The sequence below is a fragment of the Bombina bombina genome, chromosome 6, assembly GCF_027579735.1.
Source record: "Bombina bombina isolate aBomBom1 chromosome 6, aBomBom1.pri, whole genome shotgun sequence".
NCBI lineage: Eukaryota > Metazoa > Chordata > Amphibia > Anura > Bombinatoridae > Bombina > Bombina bombina.
This window is the reverse complement of record NC_069504.1, coordinates 840,532,298-840,553,789: the sequence shown is the minus strand read 5'-3', so window position 1 is coordinate 840,553,789 and position 21,492 is coordinate 840,532,298. Positions and strand designations below refer to the sequence as shown.

At 40.9% G+C, this 21,492-nt stretch overlaps 2 protein-coding genes across 3 annotated transcripts in view; one reads left to right on the top strand and one right to left on the bottom strand.

Annotated features, from left to right (window-relative positions):
• CRB3 (crumbs cell polarity complex component 3) overlaps positions 1–7,515 on the bottom strand; it is a 155,754-nt gene extending 148,239 nt beyond the window's left edge. The window contains exons 1-2 of one of the 2 annotated variants that reach the window (XM_053718236.1): positions 7,484–7,515; positions 7,077–7,189 (exon numbers count right to left, since the gene is read on the bottom strand). In XM_053718236.1, coding sequence (XP_053574211.1) covers positions 7,077–7,182 — 106 coding nt within the window. In that variant the 5' untranslated portion in view covers positions 7,183–7,189; positions 7,484–7,515. The other variant, XM_053718235.1, reaches the window with a different exon arrangement.
• A 185-nt stretch (positions 7,516–7,700) lies between these two features.
• LOC128663748 (calcium-binding mitochondrial carrier protein SCaMC-3) overlaps positions 7,701–21,492 on the top strand; it is a 173,028-nt gene continuing 159,236 nt past the window's right edge. Inside the window, exon 1 of the mRNA XM_053718230.1 lies at positions 7,701–7,758. The gene's annotated coding sequence lies outside the window, so the exon portion shown is untranslated. The remainder of the gene's footprint in view (positions 7,759–21,492) is intronic.

The window sequence follows — 21,492 nt, the reverse complement described above, 5'->3', positions numbered from 1 at the left end:
TTTTATTTATTTATTGTATTACAAATCAGTGATCCTCAACTGTCTAATGGGAGTGCATGATCTATTCAAGGGACCCTGACCTCTGGTTGTGAGAAATTAGGCAAACATAAGCTACAATCATTGGGTTGGAGGGGGGGAGGGTAAATAATACCAGAGCAGGAGCAATGAGGGAGACTGCTCTGATCTGTACGTAGGCAGCCACAGCAGAGAGAATAGTTGGAGAACCCACTGATGTTAGTTTGAAAAAAAAAAAAAAATAACTCCGGTCAGACATGTGGGGCAAGTAGAGAAGGTAATAACAAATAAAAATTGGAGAAGGAAAAGTAAAGCGCACAAATGGGGTTCCTAACAAGTATATTCATAAAATGCCAACACAACATTAAAAAAGGTCAATATTCCAAATAAAGAAAAGAGAAATTCAACACTAAGTGTCCCTTTAATTGCAAAGGTTTGTTTTACTATGAATAATTAAAACAGAACTTAGAATTGAATTTTGAGTTTAATGTAACTAAATATATTAAAAATATATTATTTTATGGAATAAGTTAAAGGGACATGAAACCTATAATTTTTCTATTAAGATTTAGGTAGAGAATACAATTTTAAACAGCTTTCCAGTTTACTTCTTTTATTAAATTTGCTTCATTCTCTTGGTATCATTTGTTGAAGGAGCAGCAATACACTACTGGTTTCTAACTGAACACATGGGTGAGCCAATGACTATCTGTATTTATATATGCAGCCGCCAACCAGCAGCTAGAACCTAGTTTTTTTGCTGCTCCTGAGCTTACCTAGATAAACCTTTCAGCAAAGATAACAAGAGAAGGAAGAAAATAAATAATAGAAATTGGAAAGTTGTTTAAAATTGTATACTCTATCTAAATCATAAAATACATTTTTTGGGTTTCATGTCCCTTTAAGTAAATCTGATTTTAAATTTTGAATCTAGCAGTGCTTGTGCACCAATTACATTTTGATTGAAGTTATGCAAAATATACCTACATTACTATTGGTGTAGCGTGACACCTAACAAGCATACAGACAAAAAGTGTGGGTTTTGTATTAAAGGGACATTATACACTCGTGTTTTCTTTGCATAAATGTTTTGTAGATGATCTATTTATATAGCCTATAAAAGTAGTTTCAGAAAAAAAAAAAAGGATAGTTTTGCTTATTTTTAAATAACATTGCTCTGATTTTTAGACTCCTAACCAAGAGGAGAATACCGACGTATACCTACTCCAGCTTGCCTCCGTTTGTGTAAAGGGTCTTTTCATATGCAAAGAAAGGGGGAGGGGGAGTGTCTGATGTTTCCCACTTGCAGTGGGTGTTCCAGCTACCTTTTAGACAAACAGAGCTAAACTAGAAGCTTCTAAGTTTTAAACGGTTTTATACTGGATTTGTATATCCGTATCTGTGCATATTCTTCTTTATAGTAGTGTCTATTACATGCAGTTATGTGTGAATTGGTGTATACTGTCCATTTAAGAAAAAAACATGTTAAACTGACCTCTTTAAGAAGCAACAATAACAATCTCTGTAAGACACTCATAAGAAGTGTTACAGCAACTAAGATAGTACAGCAGCAATAACCTGCCCTAAGCTGTGTATTTACCTTTACCTACATTTTTTTAAAATCATTTTTATTGAGGTTTGAAAATGTATTACAGGAGAGGGATATGAAAATAAAGTTGCATATAAATTAAAATGTATCAATGTGCAGACTTAGATAATAACAAAACAATCAGATTACAATTGTCTGTCTAGTATTCTAGCACAAGAAAACAGTGAGAAATTGTCTCCTCATTTACGAACCACCGATTATATTTAAAGGAATACTAAACCAACATTTTTTTTCAGAACCTGGGTTATGCTTGCTTATTAGTTGGCTAAATGTAGCCACCAATAAGGAGGAGCAATCAAGGGTGCTGAACCTAAAATGGGTCGGCACCTAAGCTTTACATTCCTGCTTTTTAAATAAAGATAGCAAGAGAATGAAGAAAACTGATAATCGGAGTCAATTAGAAAGTTGCATGCCCTATCTGAATCATGAAAGAAAAAAAAATGGGTTTCGTATCCCTTTAAAGTAAATAGCTTCCCTCAACTATTTTAGAGGCCACTATTGGACCTCACTTTTCACAATAAGACTGCGGAAATATAGTTTTATCTAAATGGTAGAAGGCAAACCACTTTGTAGGCTAGTACTTTGTGCTAAACATACCCTCCCTCATTGAATAATAAAGGCCCCTTTTTGACATTGAAGTACAAATTTCCCATATAAAGCGAGGTAGGCATTAAACTAGAAAAAAAGTTCAATTTTCTACCTCCTATTAATAAAGGAAACCACTCTTGGGCATCAGGAAAATACAATAAAACTTCTATCAAGAGGAAATCATATCAAGTAATATTGTTATAGAAATCACAAAACAAAAAATAAACATAACTAAGAAATATAACTAATATAGCTTAACTCTCTATACAAATAAGATTTGGGCAGTCATATAGGATTAAGTAAAAGTAATAATGAATTAAACCAAGATAAGTCTAAGAAGTATGACAGTATCAGACTAGAATAAACACAAAATAGAACTAAACCACTCTCATATGTGTAAAACAACTTAAAAAGAAGGTCTCTACAACCTTCCTGGACTTAAGAAATATGAGTAAGCTAAGATGCGCTAAAAGCAAAAACACAAACCAGTACGGTATAAAATCCAGTATCAGACTAGAATGCCATCACTGTAAGGCAAATTAAACAAGTTAAACATATACCTCCATATGAAAATGTTCTAAACCACTGGTTTTCAAACCTGTCCTCCCTAACAGGTCACATTTTAAGGATTTTTTAACTGGATCACAGGCGAAATAATCAGCTGATTAGTAAACATGGTTATTTTATGGTTTATTCAACCAAGGTAAACCTGAAAACCTGACCTGTTGGGGAGGCCTGGGGACAGGTTTGAAAACCAGTGCTCTAAACCAACCGTGTGTGGCAACCATAAAATAAAGTCTCCCTAATTGTAACACCCAGCATCAGCATACACTTGGCTTGCAACCAATTACTCACTGCCTTGTTTATAAAGCGACAAAAAAAAAAGTGCAAAATGAAGATGCTCTAATCTATTTAATTATGGAACGGTTGCTTGTATAAAATTCTGCATTTATCACTTGCAAAGGGGTTAAAAAAAATTGATTAAGTTGGCTCCAGTACAACAATGAACTACTAGGCCCTAGCTGACCACATCTGGTGAGCCAATGACAAAAGCCATGTGTGTGTAGCCACCAATCACCAACTAGTTCCCAATACACTGCTGTTCTGGAGCCTACCTATGTAAAATTTGATAACACAAGTAAATTGAAAAGTATCTTAATAGTACAAGCTCTGCCTAACTCAAGCCAAAATTAACTTCTATGATTAAGATAGAGCATGCAGTTTTAGGACACTTTCCAATTTACTCCCATTTTTAAATTTTGCAGTGTCTTTATAATTACACTTTCTGGGGCCCAAGATCATACTGAGCATGTTTATAGGGTATATTGTATACTGGTCTGTGATTGGCTGATGGTTATCACATGATACAGTGGTCCAGAAAAAGGGAGAAAAAAAATAAAATGTTTCAGAATTATTATTATTTTTTAAATCTACTGCTTATTTGAAATTCATAGTAAGTGCTATTGTATTGTCTTATTTATTATGTACTGCTACTGCATTGAGTGGTCCTTTGAGTTTTGTGCACCTTTAAATGGATATGAAATCCAAAATTTTACTTTGATGATTCTGATAGAGCATGCGATTATAAACAACTTTCTAATATTCAATTTTCTTCGTTCTCGTGGTATCTTTTGATTACAAAGCAGGTACATATGCTTTGGAGCATGACAGCAGTTTTGCAAGAATGTAATCCATTGGCAAGAGCACTAGATAGAACTTTTTCCCTGCAATGTAGTGCTCCCGGTGTGTACCTAGGTATCTCTTCAACACATGGGAAACAAGCAAATTTGATAATAGAAGTAAATTGGGGAAAAAAATGCTCTGTCTGAATTACAAAAGAAAAGTTTTAGTTTCATATACCTTTAAGTGAAGTATACCGTTATGGATCTTTGAGAATTTTTATTTAATAAGTAAATATATTTCTTTTAACAGAATTGCACAAAAGTATAGTCCTTCAACAGTTAAAGGATGGTGCCTCATCTGAAAAGCCTGGAGAACTCTAATAAAAGAACAATAAGATAATCAAGAGTTGGGTTACTACAGTGTTGACACGTGGTACTCATTTAACAAGAGTGGAGTTACTGCACTGAGGTTTGATAAGGTCAATAAACTATTGTACTCATTTGACAATAAGGTATTTGGAAGACGGGTTACTACAGGGAGCTATTATAGGGTCAATAAGAGATCACACTGAATTTTCTGGTCTATCTGGAAGGAAAAGCTTCAAAATGTACTACAGTTTTTTTTATCATTTTAAAAACATATTGTTTCCATGATTAACAAAATGTTCACTTGTCAAACTGGAGGAGGCTTGTACCTCTCAACCAATAGTGCTTTGGGCAGTAAACATGTAACAATATTAGTTGCAGATAAAACGTGTTTGTTAGTTTTAAATCAAGCATGGTCAAAATTTTGGGATTTGGCATTCATTTGCAAAACACAGGCAGAAGCATCAGTTTCGTTGTCAGATATAAATTATTGTGAAACAGCGGCCACATTTGGCATTCATTTCGCAGACAAATGCTGAATCCCTAAAAATTTTTTAAAAATGTTACTTATAAAAGGCACAGTCAAACTCATAGTTCATACAAAGCATGCAATTTAAGAGACCTTTTTTTTTACTTCTATTATAATATGTAATTAGTGATCTTGGTACCCTATAATGAAGAAGAAAAAAACATTCCTAGATAGGCTCAGGAACAGCAAGGTACTAGTGTGAGCTAGCTGGTGATTGCTGGCTACAAACATATGGCTCATCAGATGTGTTAAAGGGACATTCCAGCCAAAACTGGAATCTACATGAATGCATTTCAGATTTGTATAGAAGCATTTTGGTAATATACATGTATTAGCAAAAAAGCTTTAAATAAAAGCTATAGAGGTTTAAAATGGTTTAAAATGCACCGTGCACCAGCATTTTAAACACAGCACTTGCTCAGAGAGCCCAAAGTGCTTGTATCATCTGTTAAAAAAAAAAAAAACCTCAATGCATTAATTGCCGACATGATACAAACCTCACTGGTGCTCTGAGCCACTGCAGTATTTAGAATGCTAGTGCACTGAGAATATCTAGCTATGATTCACATGCATGTGCAGAGAAAAATGTTAAAGGGACATTCCAGTCAAAATATAAATGCACATAGATGAATTACATCTTTAAATAGAAACATATTTGCAATATACATGTATTGGCAAAAATGCTTCTAGTAAGTTATCACTGTTTTAGTGTTAACATTGTTCTCTGCACGTGCATGTGAAGCATAGCTAAATATTGTCACTGCACCCACATTTTAAATAATGCAGCTGTCCAGATCATCAGTGGGGCTTGTATCATGCCAGCAATTAACAAATTGAATCATTGCCAGTTGGTACAATCCCCTTAGGCTCTCTGAGCAAGTGCTGTGTTTAATAGGCTGGTGCACGGTGCATACTTAAATACACTTTTGTAACAGCTATAGGTTTTATTAGAAGCATTTTTGCTAAAGCATGTATATGACAAAATTGCTTCTGTTCAATACCGAAATGCACCCACGGGGTTTCCAATTTTGGCTGGAATATCCCTTTAATACTAAAACAGCAATAACTTTTAAAAGAAACATTTTTGCCAATACATGTAAATTACAAATATATTTATATTCAAAGATGTAATTCATCTATGTACATTTAAATTTTGACCTGAATGTCCCTTTAAGTTAGCACATTCACATATAAGCAAAAGGGCAATGATGAAGTGATAATATTTTACTTTTTAAACTTTTCACTCCTTTTTTCCCCATATAAATATATACTGTTTACACATTTAATACATGCAATCACATGCTTCTGGGACATACAATGACCTATTAAAGCACTCAGGAGTTAGGTTACTCCAATAAGATATTACAGAAACTAAAAGGAACTCAATGGCTATATTACTGCAGTAAGGTATTAAAGAGGCAACCAGACATACAAGTTGGGTTGCTGCTTTGGGACACTCAGGAAATGGATGGTGAAACATGACATTACAAAGGAAATAAGAGGTTTAGTTACTAACCTAGGCTACTACAGGGCAATAAGACACTTAGGAATGGGGATAATGAAATATGAAGCTTGGGAACAGGACTTCACAGATGTTAAGACACTAATAAGCTAGCTTACTGAATTACAATGTCATATGTGTAGTCTATCATGCTGCTCATTTCCTTGGATGCTAAAAAAATGTCACTTGTGGCCCATGAACTAATAAAATCAACAAAAAAGCAACAACATTGTGATGTCAGTTTCAGTACTGACAGTAACTGGTGCAATAAAGAAATGGTAAAACAAGGTTTTAGCAAGATATTACAGCACTAGGAATATGGGTTACTGATATATCATTTTGCATGACAATAAGGAAATCAGAAATTTGGTTATTGCATTGCGATATTGCCAAACAAGACACTCAGATCCAGGTTTACAACAATAGGACATTAAAGAACAATAAGGCACTCAGAAACTGGGTCATTGCAATAGGTAGTCACAAGACAACACATAAGTAGGCATTTGAGTAACTACATCAAGATCTTACAGGAGACTTGGCAGACTGCATGAAGGAACACAAAGACACTAAAGACATTAGATTACTGCAAAACAACTCTGAGACTTGGAGTCACAGATGAACCATGAACAATAATTTACTAATACAGAATTTACATGAAAAATGTTCCAATGATCAGAATGCACACAGAATAATGCAGCAACATATTGTAGTGCTGTGTATGATTATGTAAAACAAATACATTAACAAAGGTGCACTTGGCAGTGGAAATATAAAATAAGTTAAAAGTTCAATAAACCACTCAGAAAATAGTTTATGAAAGAAAACTATCATAATAAATTAACTCACCATAACTCAATGACAAACTAGAGAATGTTGAAAGTAGAAACAGTAATCTGCAGTGACCCATCATATATGAATGAGGGATTATTGTACACAGACTGAGCCACAGCATAGAAACTCTGTGTGAAAAGAGAGAGTTATGAAAAACTGAGTAAGTCAATAAAAGTTAAAGGATACACTTACACCTACAAAATTAAAATATTGTCTGTGACCATAAAAAAAATGTATATTTCACCTATCTATATACATGCACTCACCTGTCAATGGCTATAACAGACGGATAAAAACAGCTATGCTTCCATAAACGCAGCAACCATAGGATAATCTCACATAAGTGACATAGCGTAAAAATAACACGATAATAATGCACCAAGGTCTATAAACACATATGCATGAAAGTTTCTCGCCCTCACCTGCCCAAGACACCTTAGCCCCTCCCACTTCGGTGAGCACGTGACAAATGCCATTACACCTGCATGACTTCCGGGAATACACCCAAGACTCTCAAAGCTAACTTCCGGAGCCACCTGAGGAGGTATGAAAGCACTTCCGGTAACTTTTACCTGTCCTGTACATGAGTGTACACTATAGGTGACAATATCCGGAAGTTAAGCAAGTTGTGAATTAGTTATTTACCTGTAGTAAATCACTTCCCGTGCGTCAGCAAGAAACTGTAAACACTGATAGAGTATGTATATTTTATAAAGTATATAATTATTGTTTTACACACGCCTAGTCTAGCGTAGCACACACTTGTCTTATATGTCTGGGTGTATTCGCATGTAAATTACACATGTGAATGTATAACGTAAAATGTTTCTGTTATCTTAAACTTGTATAATCAACATAAATGTATATTGTGTTTGTGAAAGGAACTTTAACTAGGTTTAGTCATATTTTTTGTGTGACCTTGCAAGTGAACAATAACATTTTCAAAATATAGACAGAATACATTAAACTAGGGTTTACTTTTGCACTCTTTAAAATATATTTAACCCCTTAGTGAGCAAACCATTTTTCAATTTTCTTACCGTTATTTTTACATTTCTGCGGTGTTTGTGTTTAGCTGTAAAACCCACACATATTATATACATTTTTGTCTCGACATTAAATGGACTTTCTAAAGATACCATTATTTTCATCATATTGTATAATTTACTATATAAAAATTATAAAATATGATGGAAAAAAAACACACACTTTTTCTAACTTTGACCCCCAAAATCTGTTACACATCTACAACCACTAAAAACACCCATGCTAAATAGTTTCTAAATTTTGTCCTGAGTTTAGAAATACCCAATGTTTACATGTTCTTTGCTTTTTATGCAAGTTATAGGGCAATAAATACAAGTAGCACTTTGCTATTTCCAAACCATTTTTTTTTAAAAAAATGCATACGTTACATTGTAACACTGATATCTGTCAGGAATCCCTGAATAACCCTCTTCATGTGTGTGTGTATATATATATATTTTAGTAGACAACCCAAAGTATTGATCTAGGCCCATTTTCGTATATTTTTCATGCCACCATTTCACTGCCAAATGCGATCAAATAAAAAAAAAATCGATCACTTTTTCACAAACTTTAGGTTTCTCACTGAAATTTACAAACAGCTTGTGCAATTATGGCACAAATGGTTGTAAATGCTTCTCTGGGATGATCCCCTTTGTTCAGAAATAGCAGACATATATTGCTTTGGCATTGCTTTTTGGTAATTAGAAGGCCGCTAAATGCCGCTGCGTATTACACTTGTATTATGACCAGCAGGGAAGGGGTTAATTGGGTAGCTTGTAAGGTTAATTTCTTTCATGTAATTAGCAAGAGTCCATGAGCTAGTGACATATGGGATATACATTCCTACCAGGAGGGGCAAAGTTTCCCAAACCTCAAAATGCCTATAAATACACCCCTCACCACACCCACAATTCAGTTTTACAAACTTTGCCTCCGATGGAGGTGGTGAAGTAAGTTTGTGCTAGATTCTACGTTGATATGCGCTCCGCAGCAAGTTGGAGCCCGGTTTTCCTCTCAGCGTGCAGTGAATGTCAGAGGGATGTGAGGAGAGTATTGCCTATTTGAATGCAGTGATCTCCTTCTAAGGGGTCTATTTCATAGGTTCTCTGTTATCGGTCGTAGAGATTCATCTCTTACCTCCCTTTTCAGATCGACGATATACTCTTATATATACCATTACCTCTGCTGATTCTCGTTTCAGTACTGGTTTGGCTTTCTACAAACATGTAGATGAGTGTCCTGGGGTAAGTAAATCTTATTTTCTGTGACACTCTAAGCTATGGTTGGGCACTTTGTTTATAAAGTTCTAAATATATGTATTCAAACATTTATTTGCCTTGACTCAGAATGTTCAACTTTCCTTATTTTTCAGACAGTCAGTTTCATATTTGGGATAATGCATTTGATTTAATCATTTTTTCTTACCTTCAAAAATTTGACTTTTTTCCCTGTGGGCTGTTAGGCTCGCGGGGGCTGAAAATGCTTCATTTTATTGCGTCATTCTTGGCGCAGACTTTTTTGGCGCAAAAATTCTTTTCCGTTTCCGGCGTCATACGTGTCGCCGGAAGTTGCGTCATTTTTTGACGTTATTTTGCGCCAAAAATGTCGGCGTTCCGGATGTGGCGTCTTTTTGGCGCCAAAAAGCATTTAGGCGCCAAATAATGTGGGCGTCTTATTTGGCGCTAAAAAATATGGGCGTCGCTTTTGTCTCCACATTATTTAAGTCTCATTTTTCATTGCTTCTGGTTGCTAGAAGCTTGTTCTTTGGCATTTTTTCCCATTCCTGAAACTGTCATTTAAGGAATTTGATCAATTTTGCTTTATATGTTGTTGTTTTTTCTCTTACATATTGCAAGATGTCTCACGTTGCATCCGAGTCAGAAGATACTACAGGAAAATCGCTGTCTAGTGCTGGATCTACCAAAGCTAAGTGTATCTGCTGTAAACTTTTGGTAGCTATTCCTCCAGCTGTTGTTTGTATTGATTGTCATGACAAACGTGTTAATGCAGATAATATTTCCTTTAGTAAAGTACCATTGCCTGTTGCAGTTCCTTCAACATCTAAGGTGCAGAATGTTCCTGATGACATAAGAGATTTTGTTTCTGAATCCATAAAGAAGGCTATGTCTGTTATTTCTCCTTCTAGTAAACATAAAAAATCTTTTAAAACTTCTCTCCCTACAGATGAATTTTTAAATGAACATCATCATTCTGATTCTGATGACTCTTCTGGTTCAGAGGATTCTGTCTCAGAGGTTGATGCTGATAAATCTTCATATTTATTTAAAATGGAATTTATTCGTTCTTTACTTCTAATTGCTTTAGAAATAGAGGATTCTGGTCCTCTTGATACTAATTCTAAACGTTTGGATAAGGTATTTAAATCTCCTGTGGTTATTCCAGAAGTTTTTTCCTGTTCCTAATGCTATTTCTGCAGTAATTTCCAAAGAATGGGATAAATTGGGTAATTCATTTACTCCTTCTAAACGTTTTAAGCAATTATATCCTGTGCCGTCTGACAGATTAGAATTTTGGGACAAAATCCCTAAAGTTGATGGGGCTATTTCTACCCTTGCTAAACGTACTACTATTCCTACGTCAGATGGTACTTCGTTTAAGGATCCTTTAGATAGGAAAATTGAATCCTTTCTAAGAAAAGCTTATCTGTGTTCAGGTAATCTTCTTAGACCTGCTATATCTTTGGCTGATGTTGCTGCAGCTTCAACTTTTTGGTTGGAAACCTTAGCGCAACAAGTAACACATCATGATTCTCATGATATTATTATTCTTCTTCAGCATGCTAATAATTTTATCTGTGATGCCATCTTTGATATTATCAGGGTTGATGTCAGGTTTATGTCTCTAGCTATTTTAGCTAGAAGAGCTTTATGGCTTAAGACTTGGAATGCTGATATGGCTTCTAAATCAACTCTACTTTCCATTTCTTTCCAGGGTAACAAATTATTTGGTTCTCAGTTGGATTCTATTATTTCAACTGTTACTGGTGGGAAAGGAACTTTTTTACCACAGGATAAAAAATCTAAGGGTAAAAACAGAGCTAATAATCGTTTTCGTTCCTTTCGTTTCAACAAAGAACAAAAACCTGATCCTTCATCCTCAGGAGCAGTTTCAGTTTGGAAACCATCTCCAATCTGGAATAAATCCAAGCCAGCCAGAAAGGCAAAGCCTGCTTCTAAGTCCACATGAAGGTGCGGCCCTCATTCCAGCTCAGCTGGTAGGGGGCAGGTTACGTTTTTTCAAAGAAATTTGGATCACTTCTGTTACGGTTACCCTTAGTCTCGCTGAGAGATGGACCGCTTAGTAGCCTGGATCCCTATTGCTAAAGAGGGGAGAAGCTGCTTTCCATAGTATTCTATATGAGTCTCGCAAATATAGAATAATCTCCCTTAGCTGTAGTACAGCTAGGATACCCTTCTGCCCACAAAAACGAGTCAACGCTGTGATTGAGGGTCAAACAAGAACTCAGCACTGGGATGCCCAGCCTGCTTTTTATTAAGGTTACATGCACACAGGGCACTCCCAGGGGGAGAGGGGGGGGAAGCACAAAATCCCCCATCACACATTTAGATAGAGAGCACTGTCCTTTGACAGGCCACAATAGGATTACAGTACTTAAGATAACAAGTTTACAAGTTCATCTTATCAATTAGCAGTCTGGCTCCAGAGGTGATTAGACAATGGGATTGGTTATCCCTAAACTTAGAGCTGAGGCCAGCAAAAATGTGTATTTAGGCAATAGTTTCTAAAAGCTGAAAAAAAAGAGTTAACTCTTTATGAAATGATACTTGTTACGGTTTTCTTGGAGCCCTTCTTAGGCGCTGGCTTGCTGGTTCAGGCATTGCTGCTGGGAAATAAGCTCTTCACAACAAAATAACTAATGCTTCTGTAACAGTGCTCCCTTTCTGTGGAACACTCTGGCAGACACGGTCTGACCCCTTTTCGGGGCAGACTAAGGCTGTCCAGACCGCTGGTTATGCAGGGCTGAGGTCTGTTTGTCTGGACAACCCGTCGGCGTTGCCATTCTGTTTCCCAGGTCTGTAAGTAATGGTGAAATTGAAGGGTTGCAACGATAAGCTCCAACGTAATAGCCTGCCGTTATCTCCAGAGACCCGGTTCAGCCACACCAACGGGTTATGGTCGGTGACCAGAGTGAACTCCTGACCATATAAATAGGGAGTCAATTTCTTTAATGCCCACACCAAAGCCAAACACTCCTTTTCGACCGCTGCATAGCTGACTTCGCGGGGCAGGAGCTTCCGGCTGATGTAGGCAACTGGATGCTCCCCTCCATCTTCGCCTACTTGGCTGAGGACAGCTCCCAGCCCGAACATGGAAGCGTCTGTATGGACGATAAAACGTTTGTTAAGGGCTGGGGCCGCCAAGACAGGAGCGTTAATTAGAGCATTTTTGAGAGCCTGGAAAGCCGTTTCACAGTGGGGAGACCACAGGACCTGTCGAGGTAAGTTCTTCTTGGTCAAGTCAGTCAGGGGTTTGGCAAGTGTGCTGTAGTCTGGTACGAACCGTCTATAGTACCCTGCCGTGCCCAGGAAGGCTAGGACCTGAGTCTTAGTGATGGGGGTGGGCCAATTGGCGACAGCTTCTATTTTGGCCGGCTCTGGTCGCTGCTTTCCACACCCCACCCGGTGACCCAGGTACTGTACCTCGGCCATCCCAAAGTGGCATTTTTCTGGCTTCAGAGTCAGGCCAGCAGCCCGGATCTGATCCAGAACCATTCCCACATGAGCTAAGTGGTCCTCCCAGGACTCACTGTGGATCGCTATGTCGTCCAGGTAGGCGCAAGCAAAACTCTGGAAGCCATCCAGGAGCCTATCCACCAAGCGCTGGAATGTAGCTGGGGCATTCTTCATCCCAAACGGCATTACCCTAAACTGATATAAGCCGAATGGGGTGACGAATGCCGACTTGGGGATAGCCTCCGGGGCCAGGGGAATCTGCCAGTAACCTTTGCAGAGGTCAATAGTGGTCAGGTAATTTCCCCTGGCTATACGATCGAGTAGCTCGTCTACCCTGGGCATAGGGTAAGCGTCCGTCACGGTATTTTCATTGAGCCTCCGATAGTCTACACAGAACCGGGTGGTCCCATCTTTCTTGGGCACCAAGACAACTGGGGAGGCCCATGGACTATCGGAGGGCTCAATTACCCTGAGCTGGAGCATCTCATCGATCTCCTTCTTCATTCCTGTCCTAACTGCTTCAGGGATTCGGTACGGAGCCTGGCGCAAGGGAGCTTGTCCCGGAGTATCTACCTGGTGGGTGGTTAAAGTAGTGTACCCTGGCTTCGGGGAGAAGGTGAGGTGTTTGGACTGGAGGAGTTGGTTGAGCTGCTCCCTTTCAGTGGGGCTAAGTCGGTCCCCTATCTGAACCTGCGCCACTATACCTGTGGGGAGACTCTTTTCTAATAGGTCTGGAATGGGTAAACTGTCGGGGTCTTCCTGAGGGGAACAACATACGGCCGTCACGTTCTCTGGTCGCTCAAAATATTCCTTGAGCATGTTTACATGGAATGTCTTTCTAAGATTGTTGTCATGGCAGCTAGCTATCACATAAGTGGTGTCTCCCCTTTTCTCTACGATCTGGTAGGGACCCTGCCAGGACGCCTGCAATTTGTCTGTCTTCACCGGCTTAAGTACTAACACCTTTTGTCCTATGGTGAAGATTCTCTTTCGGGCCCCCCGATCGTACCATACTTTCTGTCTTCTCTGGGCCAACTGGAGATTAGCCCGCACGGATTTGGCTAATTGCTCCATTCGGTCCCTGAGTTCCAGCACGTATGGCACAATGGGGACACCGTCAGCCTCCATCTCTCCCTCCCAGTGCTCCCGGATCAGGTTGAGGGGTCCCCGTACCTTTCTTCCGTAGAGCAACTCGAAGGGAGAGAACCCTGTCGTTTCCTGGGGCACCTCCCGATAAGCAAATAGGAGGTGCGGCAGGAAGCGTTCCCAGTCTCGGTATTCCTGAGTGAACGTCTTGAGCATTTGCTTGAGGGTCCCATTGAACCTCTCACACAGCCCGTTCGTCTGGGGGTGGTATGGGGAGCTCAGGAGGGACTTAATTTTGCAAACCTGCCAGAGTTGTTGGGTTAATTCAGCCGTAAATTGGGTGCCTCGGTCGGATAGGATTTCTTTTGGAAATCCTACCCGGGAGAACACCTGTACTAGTGCATTCGCTACCGTATCCGCTTGTATGTTGGATAGGGCGACAGCCTCTGGGTACCTGGTAGCGTAGTCCACTACGGTAAGAATGTAGCGCTTACCGGAGGGACTAGGGGTAGCCAGTGGTCCCACTAGGTCAATAGCAACCCGGCTGAAGGGTTCCTCTACAATGGGCATATTTACTAGCTGGGCTTTAGGGTGATCGCCTCGCCTTCCTACTCGTTGACACACATCGCAGGTGTTACAGTAAGTTCTAACGTCAGCGTGCACCCCTGGCCAAAAGAACGTGTGAGTAATGCGGTGTAGGGTACGGGTAACGGCTAGGTGGCCTGCTAAGGGGATGTCGTGGCCTATTTTGAGGATTTCTTGACGGTATTTGTGGGGCACTACCAGCTGTCGCCTACGCTGTCCCCTTTTCTCTGTCCAGCGGTATAGTTTCCCTTTTTCCCATAAGAATGTTTCGTTATCTGCCCCGCCCCCTCCGGTCTCTGCTCGTTCCCGGTACTTTTGTAAGGTCGGGTCAGTCTTAGACTCTGCCTCGAAAGCATCTGGGGTGTCCCAGGGTATGGGGCCTAACCTGTCAGGCAAGGTCGGGGTAGGTCTTACCTGTGTCTCCCGCACTGGTGAGAGCTCTCGCTCCGTCCGGGCTTGGGCCCGTGTAGTCACTGGGTCCGCCTCGTTGTTGCATACTGGAGCATAGGCAGAAGTCATGGGGCCCAAATCGTTGCCCAGTAGTACTTCGGCAGGTAAATTATCCATTAGGCCCACGTTCACAGCCCCCTTTCCCGCTCCCCAATCAAGATGCACTTTAGCTGTTGGAATTTTGTACACATCCCCCCCCGCCACTCTAACGGCCACAGTCTGTCTGGATCGCTTGTGCTCTGGCACCAAATGACTCTGTACCAGCGTGATAGTAGCCCCTGTGTCTCGCAATCCCTCGGTAGATCGCCCCTCGAGCCATACCCTCTGCCGATGGTGCTGGCGGTTATCTGAGGCAGCATATACAGGGTCTGCCTCGTGAAGCGGCCCCACATATCCCTCCATAGGGGCCTCTTGGTTAACACAGAGGGCCCGGGCCGGACGATAGGACCCAGAGGGGTAATTGTAATTCCTGGGTGTCTGGTGCGTATTAAGGGGGCAGCTAGCCATGAAATGCCCTGGTTGCTTGCATCGGTGGCAGGTCGGTCTGTGATGCTCAGAGCTGTTATTGGGTGGTCCTGAGTGTCGGACGGGCCCTGTGGGCACCGGGGCTCGGAATTCAGCACGAGGGGGTGCACGGTAAACCTCTCTGGGTTCGACCCGTGCTGGAGCTCGGTAGTTCATGGGTTCGTGAAGACGGGAGTCATAATGTTCATCGGCCAATTTGGCTGCTTCTTCTAAGGTAGAAGGCCGCTTGTCTCGCAGCCATTCCTTCCCTTGCTGTTCCATGCCATTATAAAAATGTTCTAAGAGAAACAATTGTAAAATTTCCTCCCCAGTCACCGCTTTACTTCCGCTCAGCCAGTGATTTGCCGCTCTCCGCATTCGGTGCGCCCATTCCATATGGGTATCGTTAGGCTTCTTTTCCGTGCCCCGAAACTGTCGGCGATACGTGTCCGGAGTTACAGCGTACCGTCGCAACAGTGTCTCCTTAACTAGATCATACTGTGTCACTTCCTTAGCACCCAGAGTACGAAAGGCTTCCAGGGCTCGCCCGGATAGTTTCCCAGACAATATCGTGGGCCACTCTCTGTTGGGAATCTGGTGCAGGGCACATTGCCTTTCGAAGTCCGCCAAATATTCATCAATCCCTGTCTCGCTCTCTAGAAAGGGTCGAAATGCTGTATAGGGTATCTTGGGCCTCCCAGCATTTTCGACAGGGATGATTACCTGCGGGGCTACAGCATTGCGGTGTGCGTTCGCTAGGTTGAGTTCGTGGGCTCGAGTCTCTCGTATATCCTCGTCCGCCTCCGCCATCAACTGCTGTACCAATTCCATGGAGGGGTTCGGCCCGTATAATGAGAGCCTTTCCCGAACAATCCTGGTTTTTTCGTCACTAATCGTGGTCGGTGTTTCCACCATTGTGAAGCTCTGATCCAGTTCGTTCAATTCTGCGATCAGCTCTCTCCTCGGCCGGTTGCTGGTGTACCCCCCTCTGCTTTCAAGTAAATCCTTTAGGGTTGTACGCTTCAATTTTTCGTAAGCGCTCTCCATCCGTTCTGTACCTCTCCTAGGAAATCCAGGAAAATCCCGCCGCTGCCGCCAAATGTTACGGTTACCCTTAGTCTCGCTGAGAGATGGACCGCTTAGTAGCCTGGATCCCTATTGCTAAAGAGGGGAGAAGCTGCTTTCCATAGTATTCTATATGAGTCTCGCAAATATAGAATAATCTCCCTTAGCTGTAGTACAGCTAGGATACCCTTCTGCCCACAAAAACGAGTCAACGCTGTGATTGAGGGTCAAACAAGAACTCAGCACTGGGATGCCCAGCCTGCTTTTTATTAAGGTTACATGCACACAGGGCACTCCCAGGGGGAGAGGGGGGGGAAGCACAAAATCCCCCATCACACATTTAGATAGAGAGCACTGTCCTTTGACAGGCCACAATAGGATTACAGTACTTAAGATAACAAGTTTACAAGTTCATCTTATCAATTAGCAGTCTGGCTCCAGAGGTGATTAGACAATGGGATTGGTTATCCCTAAACTTAGAGCTGAGGCCAGCAAAAATGTGTATTTAGGCAATAGTTTCTAAAAGCTGAAAAAAAAGAGTTAACTCTTTATGAAATGATACTTGTTACGGTTTTCTTGGAGCCCTTCTTAGGCGCTGGCTTGCTGGTTCAGGCATTGCTGCTGGGAAATAAGCTCTTCACAACAAAATAACTAATGCTTCTGTAACAACTTCTGTTCACAATCTTTGGATTCAGAACATTGTTTCAGAAGGGTACAGAATTGGTTTCAAGATGAGACCTCCTGCAAAGAGATTTTTCTTTCCCGTGTCCCAGTAAAAGCTCAAGCATTTCTGAATTGTGTTTCAGATCTAGAGTTGACTGGAGTAATTATGCCAGTTCCAGTTCAGGAACAGGGGATGGGGTTTTATTCAAATCTCTTCATTGTACCAAAGAAGGAGAATTCCTTCAGACCAGTTCTGGATCTAAAAATATTGAATCGTTATGTAAGGATACCAACGTTCAAGATGGTAACTGTAAGGACTATCTTGCCTTTTGTTCAGCAAGGGAATTATATGTCCACAATAGATTTACAGGATGCATATCTGCATATTCCGATTCATCCGGATCATTATCGGTTCCTGAGATTCTCTTTTCTGGACAAGCATTACCAGTTTGTGGCTCTGCCGTTTGGCCTTGCTACAGCTCCAAGAATTTTTACAAAGGTTCTCGGTGCCCTTCTGTCTGTAATCAGAGAACAGGGTATTGTGGTATTTCCTTATTTGGACGATATCTTGGTACTTGCTCAGTCTTTACATTTAGCAGAATTTCATACGAATCGACTTGACGTGTTGTTTCTTCAAGATCATGGTTGGAGGATCAATTTACCAAAAAGTTCATTGATTCCTCAGACAAGGGTAACCTTTCTGGGTTTCCAAATAGATTCAGTGTCCATGACTCTGTCTTTAACAGACAAGAGGCGTCTAAAACTGATGGCAGCTTGTCGAAACCTTCAGTCACAATCATTCCCTTCGGTAGCCTTATGCATGGAAATTCTAGGTCTTATGACTGCTGCATCGGACGCGATCCCCTTTGCTCGTTTTCACATGCGACCTCTTCAGCTTTGTATGCTGAATCAATGGTGCAAGGATTACACAAAGATATCTCAATTAATATCTTTAAAACCGATTGTTCGACACTCTCTAACGTGGTGGACAGATCACCATCGTTTAATTCAGGGGGCTTCTTTTGTGCTTCCGACCTGGACTGTAATTTCAACAGATGCAAGTCTCACAGGTTGGGGAGCTGTGTGGGGATCTCTGACGGCACAAGGAGTTTGGGAATCTCAGGAGGTGAGATTACCGATCAATATTTTGGAACTCCGTGCAATTTTCAGAGCTCTTCAGTTTTGGCCTCTTCTGAAGAGAGAATCGTTCATTTGTTTTCAGACAGACAATGTCACAACTGTGGCATACATCAATCATCAAGGAAGAACTCACAGTCCTCTGGCTATGAAAGAAGTATCTCGAATTTTGGTTTGGGCGGAATCCAGCTCCTGTCTAATCTCTGCGGTTCATATCCCAGGTGTAGACAATTGGGAAGCGGATTATCTCAGTCGCCAAACGTTGCATCCGGGCGAATGGTCTCTTCACCCAGAGGTATTTCTTCAGATCGTTCAAATGTGGGAACTTCCAGAAATAGATTTGATGGCGTCCCATCTAAACAAGAAACTTCCCAGGTATCTGTCCAGATCCTGGGATCCTCAGGCGGAGGCAGTGGATGCATTATCACTTCCTTGGAAGTATCATCCTGCCTATATCTTTCCGCCTCTAGTTCTTCTTCCAAGAGTAATCTCCAAGATTCTGAAGGAATGCTCGTTTGTTCTGCTGGTAGCTCCGGCATGGCCTCACAGGTTTTGGTATGCGGATCTTGTCCGGATGGCCTCTTGCCAACCGTGGATTCTTCCGTTAAGACCAGACCTTCTGTCACAAGGTCCTTTTTTCCATCAGGATCTGAAATCCTTAAATTTAAAGGTATGGAGATTGAACGCTTGATTCTTCGTCAAAGAGGTTTCTCTGACGCTGTGATTAATACTATGTTACAGGCTCGTAAATCTGTATCTAGAGAGATATATTATAGAGTCTGGAAGACTTATATTTCTTGGTGTATTTCTCATCATTTTTCTTGGCATTCTTTTAGAATTCCGAGAATTTTACAGTTTCTTCAGGATGGTTTAGATAAAGGTTTGTCCGCAAGTTCCTTGAAAGGACAAATCTCTGCTCTTTCTGTTCTTTTTCACAGAAAGATTGCTATTCTTCCTGATATTCATTGTTTTGTACAAGCTTTGGTTCGTATAAAACCTGTCATTAAGTCAATTTCTCCTCCTTGGAGTTTGAATTTGGTTCTGGGGGCTCTTCAAGCTCCTCCGTTTGAACCTATGCATTCATTGGACATTAAATTACTTTCTTGGAAAGTTTTGTTCCTTTTGGCCATCTCTTCTGCCAGAAGAGTTTCTGAATTATCTGCTCTTTCTTGTGAGTCTCCTTTTCTGATTTTTCATCAGGATAAGGCGGTGTTGCGAACTTCTTTTGAATTTTTACCTAAAGTTGTGAATTCCAACAACATTAGTAGAGAAATTGTGGTTCCTTCATTATGTCCTAATCCTAAGAATTCTAAGGAGAAATCGCTGCATTCTTTGGATGTTGTTAGAGCTTTGAAATATTATGTTGAAGCTACTAAATCTTTCAGAAAGACTTCTAGTCTATTTGTTATCTTTTCCGGTTCTAGAAAAGGCCAGAAAGCTTCTGCCATTTTTTTGGCATCTTGGTTGAAATCTTTAATTCATCTTGCCTATGTTGAGTCGGGTAAAACTCCGCCTCAGAGAATTACAGCTCATTCTACTAGGTCAGTTTCTACTTCCTGGGCGTTTAGGAATGAAGCTTCGGTTGATCAGATTTGCAAAGCAGCAACTTGGTCCTCTTTGCATACTTTTACTAAATTCTACCATTTTGATGTATTTTCTTCTTCTGAAGCAGTTTTTGGTAGAAAAGTACTTCAGGCAGCGGTTTCAGTTTGAATGTTCTGCTTATGTTTTTCGTTAAACTTTATTTTTTGTGTGGATTATTTTCAGCAGGAATTGGCTGTCTTTATTTTATCCCTCCCTCTCTAGTGACTCTTGTGTGGAAAGATCCACATCTTGGGTAATCATTATCCCATACGTCACTAGCTCATGGACTCTTGCTAATTACATGAAAGAAAACATAATTTATGTAAGAACTTACCTGATAAATTCATTTCTTTCATATTAGCAAGAGTCCATGAGGCCCGCCCTTTTTTTGGGGTGGTTATGATTTTTTTGTATAAAGCACAATTATTCCAATTCCTTATTTTATATGCTTTCGCACTTTTTTCTTATCACCCCACTTCTTGGCTATTCGTTAAACTGAATTGTGGGTGTGGTGAGGGGTGTATTTATAGGCATTTTGAGGTTTGGGAAACTTTGCCCCTCCTGGTAGGAATGTATATCCCATACGTCACTAGCTCATGGACTCTTGCTAATATGAAAGAAATGAATTTATCAGGTAAGTTCTTACATAAATTATGTTTTTAGCTTTAGTGTAGAGATCAGCCTCCCACCTGACACATCCCACCCTCTGACCCCTCTCAAACAGCTCTCTTCCCTCCCCACCCCCCAAAGGTCACCCCCATCTTAAGTATTGGCAGAAATTCTGCTCGTACTAAAATAAAAGCCTTTTTTTTGTAATAAAGTTTCTGCAGTGTAGGATCCCCCTTACACCCCAACCTCCCTGATCCCCCCCAAACAGCTCTCTAACCCCCCCTCTACCTATTTGCGGCCATCTTAGGTACTAGCAGCTGTCTGCCAGTACCCAGTTTGCAGTAAAATTAGGCTGATTTAAAAAAAAAAAATGTATTGTACACATTTTTTCCGTAGTGTAGCTGCCCACCCCCCTCCTATCCCTATCCCCTCCCCTTCCTAGATCCCTTTCCAAAATCTTTATTTATAGCCCTCTCCCTCCTTCCTTCACTTGAGCTTTTCCATAGTTTAGCGGACCCAACTGCTCCCACCCCCTCACGCGCGCTCCCGACTCCCTCGCACACTCTCACCGGACCTCAAACCGGAACTCCTCCAACGATGGGCCGCCTACCTCCTATCCCTCCCACCCACCAACGATTGGCACCATCGCTGGCCGATGTTGAGAGGGCCACAGAGTGACTCTCTGCATCAGTGGCTAAAAAAAAAGGGTATTGCAGGATGCCTCAATATCGAGGAATCACTGCAATACTCTGGAAGCGATCACAATCGCTTCCAGTGCTTGAAACCCCTGAGGACGTGCAGGGTACGTCCTTGGTCATTAACTACCAGTTTAAAGGGACAGTAAAGTCATAATTAGACATTCATGATTTAGACAGAGCATACACTTTTAAACAACTTTCCAATATACTTCTATTATTTAATTTGCTTCCTTCCTTTGATATCCTTTGCTGAAAGGTTTATCTAGGTAAGCTCAGGAGCAGCAAAGACCTAGGTTCTAGCTGCTG